General features: G+C 57.4%; 1 protein-coding gene across 1 annotated transcript in view; it reads left to right on the top strand.

The window, feature by feature from the left end:
* Positions 1-12,004: 12,004 nt before the first annotated feature.
* Positions 12,005-15,061, top strand: part of SH2D3C (SH2 domain containing 3C) — a gene marked incomplete at its 5' end in the record, with an annotated part of 18,823 nt that continues 15,766 nt past the window's right edge. The window contains one exon of the mRNA XM_021709188.1: positions 12,005-12,044. Coding sequence (XP_021564863.1) covers positions 12,005-12,044 — 40 coding nt within the window. The remainder of the gene's footprint in view (positions 12,045-15,061) is intronic.

The following is a 15,061-nucleotide window of genomic DNA, read 5'->3' as shown; positions in this document are numbered from 1 at the left end:
GTGAGCCGGTCCCACGGAGGGCCGGCCGGGGCGGGAGAGCGCCGAAGAGGAGCCCCGCGCCCCGCGGGCAGCCGGGGACCGGGGCGTGGGTCTGCGTCGGGGACGGTCCCGGCCGGCTTTCGTGGGGGCTCGCGCTGTTCCCGCCCCGCCTTGGCACGGGCCGAGCGCCTGCCCCTTGCTTGCTCTCCCCAGCCCCAGGAGAGAGCGGCCCCTGTCGCTCCGTTTCACGGGCGAGGGCAGGAAGGTTTGCTTGCCCCGCTCGGCAGCGCCGTGAAAGTCAGAACCCGCGTCGAGCTCCGTCGGCCCGCCCGTGCTCTCAACTCCTGGGCCACACAGGCCCTTCCGCGGGGCCAGGGCCTTTGGGAGAGGTGGGCTTATGAAACCTTGGGATGCCAAGCCTAGGACCCGGCCCACGCTGGGTCCTGAGCTGGGCCTGCAGCTGCCCAAGGAAAGGAGGAGCCTGTCCCTAGATCATTAGGAGTGTCCCGAGCGGGACGGGACTAGCAGACAGATCGAGCCCCCTCCTGGTGTCCTCACAGTCCCAACTGCCCTCCAGGGGCTGTTGAACATTTCTCGGTTTTGATTTTTTTTGAGTTGAGGTCTCACTCTTTTACCTGGCTGGAGCGCAGTGGCACAATCACTGCTCACTGCAGCCTCGACCTCCTGGGCTCAGGCAATCCTTCCTCCTCAGCCTCCCAAGTAGCTGGGACTCCAGGCACACACCACCACAGCCTGCTAATTTTTCAGTTTTGGGGGGAGACGAGGTCTCGCCCTGTTACCCAGGCTGGTCTTGAACTCCTGGGCTCGTGCAGTCCTTCCGCCTTGGCCTGCCAAAGTGCTGGGATTACAGGCAAGAGCCACCACACCCAGCTGGCTGAACATTTCTTCTAGCCCTGTGCCCTGGAGTCAGGAAAGCAGACTTGCTCTTTCCTGTGCCTCTCAGGCTAGCGCCTCAGTCTCCCCATTAGCCCCGGTGGGCCTGAGACAGTCTCTCAGAACTCATCCCTTCTGGGGAGAAGGACATCGGAGGTTTACCGGTGAGCAAGATGGGGCCCCGTTCCGAGCGTCCTGAGGGACCTCTCCCAGTGGCTACTCAGGAAATGGCCTAAGCTGGGGGAGATGGTGTCCCTCCCCCAGCCCTGAGAGGCAGGGAGCACCTGGAGCAGGAGGAAGGAAGGGGCAGGGGTGAGGCTGCAGGAGTTTCCTGGTGCCCTGTTCCCTGCTGAGATCACGGGGGTGGAGAGGAAGGAGGGAGGAGGGGCTTCAGCTCCCAGAAAGGAGAGCACGGCCTGGCCTGCCCCCCCTCCCGAGGACCCACAGCTTTCTGCCGGGACACAGCTGGTCCCAGGGAGTCCCGGCACGCTCCTACTTGTCCCGCGCTTGTCTTGTCTTGTCTTTTTTCTTCTTTTTTTTTGAGCTGGAGTCTCACTCTGTCGCCCAGACTGGAGTGCAGTGGCCGCACCTGGCCACCGCAGCCTCGCCTGCTGGGCTTTGGCGATCCTTCCGCCTCAGCCAAGTAGCTGGAAGTACAGGCCCGCGCTACCACACCTGGCTAATTTTTTTTTATTTTATTTATTTATTGTAGAGATGAGGTCTCGCCAAGTTGCCCAGGTGGGTCTCGAACCCGCGGGCTCAGGCCATCCACTCAGCTCAGCCTCCCAAAGGCGCAGGATTACAGGCTGAGCCACCGAGCCCAGCTTCTTTTTTTTTTTGTGTTGGGACCTCACTCTGTTCCCCAGGCTGCACTGCAGTAGCACAATCACAGCTCACCACAGGCTTGGCCTCCTGGGCTCAGGCGATCCTTCTGCCTCAGCCTCCTGAGTAGCCGAGACTACAGATGCGAACGACCATGCCTAACTAATTTTTTTGATTTTTGTAGACACGAGGCCTCGCTGTGTTGCCCAGGCTTGTTTTGAACTCCTGGGCTCAAAGGGTCCTTCCGCCTCAGCCTCCCAGAGTCTTGGGTTGATAGCGTGAGCCACGATGCCCAGCCAATCCGTGTCCAGAAGGGAAGTGGAGGCCCCGACACTCCCTACCCCCTTCCCACTCGTCCCGAAGTTGTCAGGCCAGAGTCCCACCAGACATGCTCATCAGCCAACAGGCAGCTAGCATCCAACGAGTGTCCTCGACCACGCGGGCCCTGTGAAGCAACACCTCCGTCTGCCCCCACGTTGTCAGAGAAGAGATTAAGGCTCAGCGGGGGACAGGGACTGTGCTGGGCCTGCAGAAAGATCCCGTCTTGGAGCCTAGCTCATAGCCAGGCCAGACCAACTTCCAGTCCCAGGCTTGTAACCGCTAGGCCACGTTTCAGCTCCTGCAAGTAAAACCCCAAAGCTCTTTCTACCATTGTTTCAAAGAACTTCCCAAACCCCCTGCAAAGGAGGTGATAGGAGCCCATTCTACCGATGAAGCCATGGAGGTTTTGTGAGGGTAATAACTTGCTTGGGATCACACAGTTAGTTGAGTTGGAACCTCATTTATGTTCATAGTTACTGAGGTGCAGTGATGTCCCAGACGCCGGTCTGGGCCCTGGGAGACAGCAGTGAGCACACCCTGCCCTCATGGGGTTCCTATTCCAGGACAGGGGAGACAGATGATAAGACAGAGGAGTTAAGTGGTTGGCTAGAAGAGAAGAGAGCAACTGAGAACGTTTAAAATCAAGGTGGGGAATTGATCCTGGGAGAAGGGAGACCGGCTGGGGGTGGCAAGTTAGGAAGGAAGACTGCCTCAGTGAGGAAGGGACGTTTGAACTAGGGGGCAAAGGAGCAAGCTCTCTTGCTCGCTGAGCGCATACTAGGCCAAAGAAACAGCACGTACAAAGGCCCTGGGGCGGCCTGTCTGGGGAGCAGAGAGCCCAGAGTGGCTGGAGCAGAGCATGGGGGGATGGGGAGGGGTGGGGGGTGAGCCCAGACAGGCCGTGGGTGCAGATGATGTAGGGCCCAGAAGGGCCAGCAAGAACCTGGCTTCCACAGGGAGCAAGAGAGGGACCATTGCTGGCTTTGAGCAGAAGAGAGCCCCTCTCTGACTTACGTTTTTGGGTTTTTTGGGGTTTTTTTTGAGTTGGAGTCTCACTCTGTCGCCCAGACTGGAGTGCAGTGGCGACTCCCGGCCACGGCAGCCTCGACCTGCTGGGCTCCAGTGATCCTTCCGCCTCAGCCTTCCAAGTAGCTGGAACTACAGGCGTGCGCTACCACACCCGCCTTGTTTTGATTTATTGTAGAGATGAGGTCTCGCCAAGTTGCCCAGGCAACTCGAACCCGCGGGCTCAGGCACTCCACTCACCTCAACCTCCCAAAGGCGCGGGATTACAGGCTGAGCCACCGCGCCCAGCTCTGACTTAGGTTTTAAAAGCACAGTGGCTCATGACTGTAACCCTAGCACTTTGGGAGCCTGAGGCCGGATAATTGCTTGAGGCCAGGAGACAGAGACCAGCCTGGGCAATATAACAAGACCTCCTTTCTGTAAAAAAAAAAATTAGCCAGGCATGGTGATGGCTGCCTATAGCCCTAGCTACTTGGGAGGCTGAGACAGGAGGATCGCCTGAGCTCAGGAGGTTGAGGTTGCGGGAAGCCCCTGGGGAACGGTGAGACCTTGGCTCAAAAGAAAGGACTTCTGGGAGGATCTGAATGCAGCTTTGCCTCACTCTTTGCTTCTTGGTGCCTCACTCAAGTGTCCTTTGCCCCCTCGCCCCCCACCCACTCCCAAGGGGCTGCTTGAGGCTTGGGCTGGGCGCCACCCTGCAGGAGAGCTGGGGGCACCCGGTGTCGCCCCTGCCCCAGCCAGGGTGCCTGGCACTGAGAACGGCCGGGATGCTCCCCCACCCTCCGCCCGTTTCCTTTTGGAATGTTGATCCTGATCCAAGAATTCCCAACTCGCCCCAGAGTCTCACGACCCTCTCGGCCGCCGGGTGACGTCAGCCGCTGGGCATCTGGTGGCGATTACCCACTGGGGGAGGGGGCCGAGGTGGGCCCAGCCCCTGCAGCCTCCCCAGGCTCTGCGCGGCTGGTCCTTGTCTTCCAAAGGGGCCCAGCTGCTCCTGGCTCTCGTTTCCTGGGAAGACTTTCTCACAGTCCTGAGACCCCCGGGCGCCTGGGACTGTGGGAACTGGCTGGCCGGGAAGGACGGGCTGTCGCCCCACCCCCAGCTGGAGCCACAGCCCCCAACCCTCAGGGGACCCTGCCGCAGGCTGCCGGACTGAGGGAGGTGGGCTGGGGAGGACAGAGTCAGGTCTATCAGCCGCTCGGAGGCCGGCTGACTGTTTCTGTGGCCGTGAGCCCCTGGTTCGTGCCGAGCCTCCGTTTCCCAGTCAATGATGACACTGCTTGTAGGGTCATTGTGAGGATGGGGCGAGATTTGGCGGGTAGAGTGCTTCTTGTGGGCTGGGCCCAGGAGGTGCCAGCAAGCAGGAGCGCCCCGAAGCGGAAACAGGCCCAAAGGAGAAGGACTTGTCCAGGGACACACAGCTCCCGCCTCCCAGCTGAGGGCCCTCTCGAGAGCCCCAGATGGTCTTCTCTGTCCGCTCACCTCATTTCCTCTTCCTGACATTGGGACTGGGCTCCTGGTCAGGTTGAAATCCTGTTTTTCTGCAGCCCATCCTCCCCCCGCCCCGCCTTTTCCCCATCCCCACCCAGGGGTGGCTCCCCATCTCCAGGGGAGCAGAGCATGTTTTTCTGAGTCGGGGTCTCACTCTGTCATCCAGGCTGAAGTGCAGTGGCATGACCATGGCTTGCCACAGCTTTGACCTCCCAGACTCAGGTGATCCTCCCGCCTCAGCCTCCCAAGCAGCTGGGACTATGAGTGCACACCTCCTGCCCAGCTAGTTTTTTGGTTACAGCATTTGATGGCAAGCCAGCCAGCCCATTCTAGTCTGAGCAGCTGCGTGCCCTGGGTCAAGTGACAAGCTTCCTTTTTCTCCCCTGTGAAATGGGACTTCAAGATCATAGAGTTTTTTGGGGTTGTGTGTTTTTGTTTGTTTGTTTGTTTTGTTTTTGAGTCAAGGTCTCACTCTGTCACCCAGGCTGGAGTACAGTGGCACCATCATGGCTCTCTGCAGCCCCGACTTCCTAGGCTCAAGCAATCCTCCTGCCTCAGACTCCTGAGTAGCTGGGAATACGGGTGTGTACCACCACACCCAGCTGATTTTTTAAAATTTTTTATAGAGATGAGATTTCACTATGTTGCCTAGGCTGGTCTTGAACTCCTGGGCTCAAGCAGTCCTTCCACCTTGGCCTCCTAAAATACTGAAATTCCAGGTGTGAGCCACAGCACCAGACTTCCAGCAGGTGTTAAGTCTCAGGTAGCGTTTCTCAGGGCCCAGAATCCTCAGCTCTGCCCCAGGAATAACAGCCCCTGCCCTGGCCTCCCCTCACAGGACTGTCGTCCGTCCTGAGCTCCTGCGGTACAGCTCAGATGGTCAGGAAGACTGAAAGCTTGGGTGGTGTAGAAGGAGCAGCATGGTGGCCCATCTTGGGGGTGAGGGGACGGGGTGGGGACTGGAGCCAGGAACCTTCCCGGCAGGGACACCCACAGGTCCTATGGCTGAGTGTCCCTGGAAACACAGGGCTTTCCATGCAGTCTCTGCCCAGGGCCTTTAGGGACAGAGCAGGCAGATGCCTGTTGCTTTTGTGCCGTGGGGAGGAAAGACAAGAATGAAGGAAAGGAGTGAACTTGAAGGCCGCGTGTGGGGATTTACATCTATAATCCCAGCACTTTGGGAGACCGAGGCCGGAGTTCAAGGCCAGCCTGGACAACATGGCAAGATTTTGTCTCTATAAAAAATAAAAAAATTAGCTGGGAATGGTGGTGCACACTTGTAGTCTCAACTACTCTGGAGGCTGAGGAGGGAGGATCATCTGAACCCTGGAGGTCAAGGTTGCAGTGAACCATGATCATGTCACTGCACTCCAGCCAGAGTAAGACCCCCAACTCAAGAAAGAAAGGAAGGAGAGAGAGAGAGAGAGAGAGAGAGAGAGAGAGAAAGGGAAGAAGGAAGAAAGGAAGAAAGAAAGGGAAAGGAAAGAAGGAAGGAAGAAAGAAAGGAAGGAAGGAAGGAAGAAAGAAAGAAAGGGAAAGAAAGAAAGGAAGAAGGGAAGGAAGAGAGGGAAAGAAAGGAAGGAAGGAAGAAAGAAAGGGAAAGAAAGAAAGGAAGAAGGGAAGGAAGAGAGGGAAAGAAAGGAAGGAAGGAAGAAAGAAAGGGAAAGAAAGGAAGGAAGGAGGAAAGAAAGAAAAAAACTTCAGCCCCTGGGAAGGGCAGGATGGGAAGTCTCCACGGGTGGAGGCTGGGGCAGCAGAAGGAGCCCACGCTGTCTCAGGAACCCTGCAGGCCTCCTCCTGGTCCCTCTGGGGAGAGAGTTTTAATACGCCCACTTCACAGATGAGGACGTTGAGCTTCCCAGCGAGGAAAGCAGGGAGGGAGGGGTGGGGGCAGGGGTCAAGCTGAGAGGCAGGCGGCAGAGGTTGGGGAAGCCTCCACTGGAGGCCGCATGACCCGGCCCCAAGGCCCTGGGGACCTGTGGAGCAGAGAGAGGCCAGGTGAGCCTCACTGAGGGCCAGGCTGCCAGCTCGGAAGAAGGCCAGGGCAGGGCCGGGTCGGAGGGCCTCCCGCCCTTCTGCAGCAACCCTGGAGGCTGGCTCGCCCTCCTCCTGGCCCACAGTGGAGGCCCCGAAGGTGATGCTCAGATCTGAACGTGCATGGAGGGGAAAATAGCAGATAATGGCCTTTAATTACTGCTCATTAATCCAATTAATTAAGCGAATGTATGCAATAAGTGGTGTCCGTTATCAGAACACATCAGTTAATACAGGCGATGAAAGGGGCTGGTTATTTAAATAATTAATGCCACTGATTAATGGGACTGATTTAGCTCAATTGTCACTATTATTTATTAATTGGCTTCACCACTAATATTATAAAAGAAGTGTCTTTTCGGTCCATAAAATAAGGAATAAGTTAATTAGTGGAGCGGAGTTTTGCAAGTGGGTGCTTTGATTCCTGAATTGGATTGCTACCACGGGAATGTTCTAGAAATCTCCGAGCGGACTGGGATCAGAAGGCTGGGTAGCAGTTATTCCGGCTGTAAGGGAGAGAGTATGGTCCAGGCAGTGGGAACATGGTTGGTGAAGGCCCTGAGGCCGGAGGGGGTGGCGCTCTTCGTGGGAAGCTCGAGGAGGCTGCAGGACAAGGGAGAGTGAGGGGAGAAGGGAGGGGTGGCCGGCAGAGGCCCGGTCGGTCACCGATGGCCAAGCAGGAGGCTCTGTCCTCAGGGCTGCAGGGGCCCGCTGTGACATTTGTCCATTCAAAAAATAGCCGGGCTCGGTGGCTCAGCCTGTCATCCTGCGCCTTTGGGAGGCCGAGGTGAGTGGATTGCCTGAGCCCGCAGGTTTGAGACCCACCTGGGCCACTTGGCGAGACCTCATCTCTACAACAAATTAAAAAATCAACCGGTAGCGCATGCCTGTAATTCCGGCTACTCGGAAGGCTGAGGCGGAAGGTTCACCAGAGCCCAGCGGGTCGAGGCTGCGGTGGCCGGGAGCGGTCACTGCATCCCAGTCTGGGCGACAGAGTGAGACTCCAACTCAAAAAAAAAAAAAAAATACATCAGGTGCCTGACGGGCTCTGGCAGCACCACTCTAGGCAGAGACGCACCCCTGCCCTGTGGCACTGAGGTTCTCTTGAGCAGATGCAGTCACTGCTGGAGAGAAAATGCTCTCAGGTCCTAAGGAGCATGATGAAGCAGGGAGAGGAGGAGGGAGCTCCAGAGGGTCCCACTGTCCGTGGGGTGACCAGGGAGGCCTCTGAGAAGGGGACGTCTGGGGGAGGGCCTGAGGAGGGCAGGGAGAGAGCCAGGGGAACAGCATTCCAGCCGGGGAACAGGAAGTGCGAAGACTCTTCGATGGGGAAAGGAGGAGCAGCGTGGCGGGAGCAGCAGTGGCCAGCGCAGTCTCCAGGAGGGCTGGTCAGGGGGTTCTGAGGACTGTGGCTCTGACTTGGAGCAGAACTGGGGGCCGCGCCCAAGGGCTGGAGCAGAGGAGAGCCATGGCCTGGCTTTTATTCTAACGGTGCTGTGGTGGGGGCAGTTTACCTGGGCCACCGATGGAGGTGGGGAGGCCCGTGGGGGGAGGTGGTGGCCATGGGCTAGGGGAGTGGCGGCAGCGGATTGTACCTGGACATGGTCCCAGTGTCTTGGACGTGGCAGCGTGCGGTCGCACGGCTGGGTGAGGGGACGGCAGCGCGGCCCTGGGCTCTCAGCTTCCCTGCCCGGGCCTCTGCCCCTGCCCCAAGGGCCCCACGGCCCTGGCCACCCCACCCAGGCTCATCCCTTGTCCCCAAGGCTCTGTTCCACCCCAGAGCCAGATGGGAAGTGGACAGGAAGCAGGAGGAAGCACTGGGTCGATCCCAGTGTCCTGGCCAATCTGTTCCCATCAGTGGGAGGATTTCCGGGCCTGAATGGCCGGAAATGTTGGGATGGGACCCTTCACCCGGGAAGAGCAGGCGGAGAGGGAGGGGTCCCTACTCCACCTCACTGCCTCTGCTGCTGGACAGAGAAGCCAAAAGACTTTGGAAGCCCACTGTGGCCGGGCCGCAGTTTGAGGGACTGTGGTTAGATGTCAGGAAGGACTTTCCAGCAGGGGAGGCTAGCAACGAGGAGCCCTAGGATGTCAGAACGGGGTTGGGGGGCTGTCAGACGATGTCTCAGTGAGGAGCCTTTGTCCTCAGGAGCTAGGGGAACCCACAATTTTATCTTTTATCTCAACTTTCTTTTTTTTTTTGAGTGGGAGTCTCACTCTGTCGCCTAGACTGGAGTGCAGTGGCCGCTACTTTCTTTGTTTTAAATACTTAAATATTTGGTTTTCAATAAGGCTTTGAGGAAACGTTTTGCCAGTGTTCAGCCTCCCCTCCCAAAGCTGCAGATGGGAAGACTGAAGCCTTTCCTATCCAGAGAGCTGGGATCCAGCCCAATACTACCGAGAGTGGTTAGCGCTGGTTGTTTCTGTCCACGCATTCCCTTGAGCAACGCCTCTTGAACTCCGACCAGGTTTCAGGCTCTGTGCTGAACAGCAAATGAGACAAAGTCAGCCCCCTTGTGGGGGCATCAGATAACTGACAGTCAACAAATAGTTGCAACACAGGCACGGTGGCTCACGCCTGTAATCCCAGCACTTTGGGAGGCTGAGGCGAGAGGATCGGTTGAGCCCAGAAGTTTGAGACCAGCCTGGGCAACATAGCAAGACCTCGTCTCTACAAAAAAAAAAAAAAATTAGCCAGGCATGGTGTTTTGCACCTGTAGTCCCAGATACCTAGGAGGCTGAAGCAGGAGGATCGCTTGAGGCCAGGAATTTGAGGCTGTGGTGAGCCATGATTGTGACACTACCCTCCAGCCTGGCTGACGGAGTGAGACCTTGACTCAAAGAACAATAACAACAGCAAAAACCCACCACAACAATAAAAAACAAACAAAACTCCCAAGTAATTGTAAAGTCTTCTCAGGTAGAAATTAGAAAAACTGGCCGGGCTCGGTGGCTCAGCCTGTCATCCCAGCACTTTGGGAGGCCGAGGCGAGTGGATTGCCTGAGCCCACGGGTTCAAGACCTGCCCAGGCAACTTGGTGAAACCTCGTCTCTACAATAAATCAAAAATCAGCCGGGTGTGGTAGCATGCGGCTGTTGTTCTGGCTACTTGGAAGGCTGAGGCGGAATGATCGCCAGAGCCCAGCAAGGCGAGGCTGCGGTGGCCGGGAGCGTGCCACTGCAGTCCAGCCTGGGCGCCAGAGTGAGACTCCAACTCAAAAAAAAAAAGGAAATTGGAAAAATTGAAAATGAAACAGAGTTGGGGCAGACAGTAAAGGATGAGGGACTGTTCTAGATGGGGTGGTCAGGGAAGACTTCTCTGAGGAGGTGACATAAAGCAGAGCCCTGAATAAAGTAGGAGCAAGGACAAGCCTCGGGAAAATCTGGAGGGAGAGCATTCTAGGCAGAGGGAACAGAAAGTGCAAAGACCCTGTGGCCAAAATGAGTTGGCAAGGAGGCCAATGGAGCTGGGGCAGAACAAGGGACAGAGTGAGTGAGGGAGATGGGCTGAGAGGTTGGTGGGTGGCCACTGGGCATCCCAGGCCACTGGCCGCTGGGGCCATAGGTTGGGGAACATATGACCTGGCTCATGCCTGTTTCTCTGGTGTAATGGTGGTGTCGCTTACTCTCACATGGGGAGAGAAGTTCCGATTTGGATGATCCACTACAGAGCCATGGAGAGCTTAGAGTTTGTTCTTGAAGAGATGGAGCCAGCCGGGTGCGGCGGCCCAAGCCTGTCATCCCAGCACTTTGGGAGGCAGAGGCGAGAGGATTGCCTGAGCTCAGGGGTTCGAGACCAGCCTGAGTAACATGGTGAGACCTCGTCTCTACAATAAATCAAAAAAATATAGTCGGGTGTAACGGCACATGCTTGTAGTTCCAGCTACCTGGAAGGCTGAGGCAGAAGGAGCGCCTGAGCACAGCAGGTGGAGACTGCGGTGGCCATGAGGCAACACTCCAGCGTGGGTGGCAGAGGGAGACTCCGACTCAAAAAAAAAAAAGAGAGAGATGGAGCCACCGGGGGGTTGGGTGGGGAGGGCATGCCCAGATCTGCTAAGGTTTTAGCCTCAGGCACCCTCTGCCCACAGGGTGGAAGCTGCCTGTGGGTGAGTAGAGACGGGGAGGGGTGGCCAGCTGGGGTGGGGCCGACACAGGGGAGAAGAGGTCGGGAAGGTTTTGATGGCGGGACTTCCTGATGGATGGGGTGTGAGTGTGAGCCAAAGAAGAGAGGCAGCAATGACTGCGAGGGTTGTTTTTCCTTTTTATCTAATTAATTTCTTTATTTGGAGGCAAGGCTTTTACTCAGTTGCCCGGGTTGGGGTGCAGTTGGCATAATCACGGCTCCTCACAGCCTCGACCTGGGCTCAGGCAATCCTCCCGCATCCGCCTCCCGAGCAGCTGGGACTGCAGGCACACGCCGTGCCCAGCTAATTCTTTGGTTTCTCGTAGAGACGAGGCCCTGTCGAGGTGTTCAGGCTGGTCTCAGACCCCTGGGCTCGAGCAGTCCTCTCGCCTCAGCCTCCCAAGGGCTGGGATTATAGATGTGAGCCACCGTGCCCCGTGGACCACAAGGTTTTTGGCCCAAGCAGCAGGAAGGATGAAGCCGGCCTTGACAAGATGAGGCAGCCGGTGTGGGGAGGGTCAGGTTCTGCCCTGGATGTGACCCGTTCTCCAGCCGCCTTCAGGCCTCCACGGGGAGGCGCCAGGGAGCTGCTGAAGGGGCGAGCCCAGGTGCCTCAGAGCAGGGATGGCATTTAAGGCCACGCACAGGAGGAAGTGGCTGCTGGTGCCCTCGCGAGGGAGGAGGATATGTGTTCAGCCATCGGAAAAACAGCCCCCTCCAGCCTCCGGCCCGTCCAGGCTCCATCCTGGCCACCCGGGAGGCAGAGGGAGCCGATTCTGTAGCCCACTGTCATCAGTGGTGGCTCCACCATGCTGGGTGGCCGCGAGGGGGTCACTTTGTGCCGAGGAGTGAGCGCAGGATGGGAGAGGGAGGCTGAGCCCCATCCTGGCACGCTCCAGGGTTGAGTCAGGGACCGTGAGGGGCCTGGGGAAGCGAGGGAGGAGGAGAAAGAAAGCCGGGAACACGGTGTCCTGAGGGTGGGGAGAAGGCGGTCAGGAAGCGGCTCTGTGTTGAGCACGTAACAGTCATCACTCCCTGGTCCCTGGAGACAGCGCCATTAGGCAGAGGCTGTCATGATCCCTGATCTGCAGATGGAAAACCCAAGCTCGGAGAAGTGAAGGGCCCCGCCTGGGCTTGCACAGCTGGAGAGAGGAGGGGCAGCCGGGCCAGCAGACCCAGCAAGTGCCCCCTCCTGCCTTCCGGGGGAGCCTTCTGGGGTCCCAGGGGCCAGTGCTGCTCCAGGCAGGGGGCAGAGCCGGGCAGCCGGGGAGCCTCGCGGGACTGGGGTTACTCACGTCTGTTCTCTCCTCCCAGGGCGTCTGGAGAGCGGGAGACTGGCGGGGACTACGTGAAGGTAGGAGGGGCCGGACCGGGGCTTGGTCAGGGGACCCTGATGGTGGCAGAGCCTTGTTAGGAGCCGGACCTCACCATCTGGTCCCAAGAGGGGAGGGTCTCGGCACTTGGGGTCTGGTTTCATTCCCAGTCTCTTCTCGCCCACCTGCAATTATCCTCTCCCGGCCCCAAACTCAGGGCGCCCCAATATGTGTTGCCACCAGACCCACAGACCCACCTCCTGGACAGGGCCCCTCAGGCTGCAGTGCTCAGTCCCACCCAGTCTTTGAGTACCTACTGTGTGCTGGCTGCAGGAGGTGAGGCAGGAGAGGTGACTCAGCTCTCCATCGCAGATGGGCAGAGCTCACATTCTTCCAAAGCTTAACATGTCCTGGGCACTAGGAGTGTTGAGAATGCAGGAGTTTTGAAATGGAGCCAAGAAAGCAGAAGTAAGAACAATAACTGTAGGGTGTGGTGGCTCATGCCTGAAATCCCAGCACTTTGGAAGGCCAAAGTAGGAGGACTGCTTGAGCCCAGGATTTCAAGACCAGCCTGGGCAACATAGCAAGACCCCATCTCCACACACACACACACACACACACAATTAAATATGAGTCAGACATGGTGGCGTGCACTTGTAGTTTTTGCTACTGAGGAGGCTGAGGCAGAAGGATTGCCTGAGCCTGGGAGAGTGAGACTGCAGTGAGCCATGATCGTGCCATTGCACTTCAGCCTGGGTGATGGAGAGAGACCCCAACTCAGTAAATAAATAAATACTGATGATAATACTGATACGAGTCAGGTGCAGTGACTCACTCCTTTAATCCCAGCACTCTGGGAGACTGAGGCAAGAGGATTGTCTGAGCCCAGGGGTTCGAGACCAGTCTGGGCAACTTGGTGAGACCTCGTCTCTACAAGAAATAAAAAAATGAGCCAGGTAGCCGGGTGTGATGGTGCATAGCTACTTGGAAGGCTGAAATGGAAGGATCGCCTGAACCCAGCAGGTCGAGGCTGCGGTGGCCATGAGTGTGCCACTGCACTCCAGAGCCTGGGCGACAGAGTGAGACTCCGACTCAAAATAATAATAATAATAATAATAGTAATACAAGATAATACTTTGAGGGCCTACTGGGTGCAGACCCTGTGCTGGCCACGACCTGGAGGAGAGGCGTTCTCGACATGAATGAGGTCTTTGACTTCTTCCCCCGTCACTGGGCAGAGAGGGCTTTCTTGCACCCACTTGCAGATGGGAAACTTGAGGCCCAGAGAAGTGCAGTGACTTATCCAACGGTCACACAGCTACATGGAGGAGAGCTGGGATTACACCCCAAGTTTGGTACCAAGACTATAGCAACAGCCCTCAACCTTCCACACACCTTGACCCAGGCCCGTGCTGAGTTCTGAGCATACAGTAGGGGCAGAGAGCACCGAGCCCTGCACCAGAGGGCTTCTGTCCATGTGGGGACCAGGGCAGAAGCAGATGCCGGTTTGGGCTCATGGAGTCCGTCATCGAGTCTTAGCCGCAGATCTACCGCTTGCTCGCCCCTGGCCTTGGGCCTGTGCACCACCTTCGTCAACCTCGGGCTTGGCCTCCGTGGAATGGGGCAGTGGTGGTGCCTCCAGCCCTGGAGGCTATGGGCTCGATGAGTGCATGCCCACGAGTGAGGGACCTGAACCTGGAACAGGGCAGGTGGGTGGGCTCCTGCCCCGGGGCCACTGCAGCCCCTGGGTCGCTGTATCACTCAGTATAAGTGACTAGTGATGAGGGAGCCTGGGAATGCTCAAACTGATGCTCCCACACTCACATCTCGTGAGAAGCCACGGGAGCTCCAGAGGTGGGGGATGACCTTTTTTTTGTGTGTGTTGGAGTCTCACTCCATGGCCCAGGCTGGAGGGCAGTGGCACACTCAAGGCCACCGGAGCCTCGACCTGCTGGGCTCAGGCGGTCCTTTTGCCTCAGCCTTCCAAATGACTGGAACTACATTTGCACACTACCACGCCTGGCTTATTATTTTTTATTTATTGTAGAGACAAGGTCTCACCATGTTACCCAGGCTGGTCTCAAACCCCTGAGCTCAGGCAATCCTCTCGCCTCGGCCTCCCAAAGTGCTGGGCTTACAGACTTGAGCCACTGTGCCCCGCCCAGGAGATGACTTTCAGCTGGGGAGCTGGGAGGAGGAGATCAAGGAAGGCTTTCTGGAGGAGGAGACATTAAAGCCTGGCCGTTGCAGTTGACCAGGAATATCCACCAGTATCTCTCCCTGAATGAAATGCTGGAAAGGAGACAAAGATGGTCACAGATGGGTAGGAGGGTCATCCTGGCAGAGGCCAGGGTGTCGGCAATGTCAGAAAGCAGGCTGGGCAAGCCCAGGAAACACAGCCGGGGTGGCAGAAGCTCCAGAACCCTTAACCACAGTGGGAGGGTTAGGGTTAGAGTTTGGGCGGGAAACACCGGGGGCAAATTTCAGCACCCCCCAAATTCCAGCTGCCTGGTGAGGGAGAGAGCCCTGTGTAGGTTGTTAGCTTTCTTTTCTTCCTTTATTTTTTCTTTCATATGTATGTATATTTCTTTTTAGAGACAGGTTCCCGCTCCGCCTTGCAGGCTGGAGTGCACTGGCATGGTCGTAGCTCACTGCAGCCTTGGACTCCTCCCGCCTCAGTCTCCCAAAGTTCTGGTACTACCAGCGTGAGCCATTGTGCCTGGCTGGCTTTTGTTTGTCTCCATCTCTAAAAAAAGTTAGAAAATTAGCTGGGTATGGAGGTGTGTGCCTGTAGTCCCAGCTCTCGGGAGGCTGAGGTGGAAGGGTCGCCTGAGCCCAGGAGCTGGAGGCTGCGGCGAGCTTGATCGCGCCAGTGCACTCCAGCCTGGGAGGCAGAGTGAGACCCTGACGCAAGTTTTTAAAAAGAAAGAAGCACTCCTCGCTCCCCGGAGCTGCTCAAACAGTCTCCCAAAGGAGAGGGTCGGGCGGATGCTAGTGTTCGATTCCAGACTGCGTGAGGGTTTCTAAGTCCCTCTCCCGGACGGTCCTCTGCGAGGGG

This window comes from Carlito syrichta, unplaced genomic scaffold (genome assembly GCF_000164805.1).
Source record: "Carlito syrichta isolate Samal-C Ts95f unplaced genomic scaffold, Tarsius_syrichta-2.0.1 Scaffold169106, whole genome shotgun sequence".
NCBI lineage: Eukaryota > Metazoa > Chordata > Mammalia > Primates > Tarsiidae > Carlito > Carlito syrichta.
The sequence above is the reverse complement of the archived record's forward strand: the minus strand, read 5'-3'. Positions and strand labels throughout refer to the sequence as shown.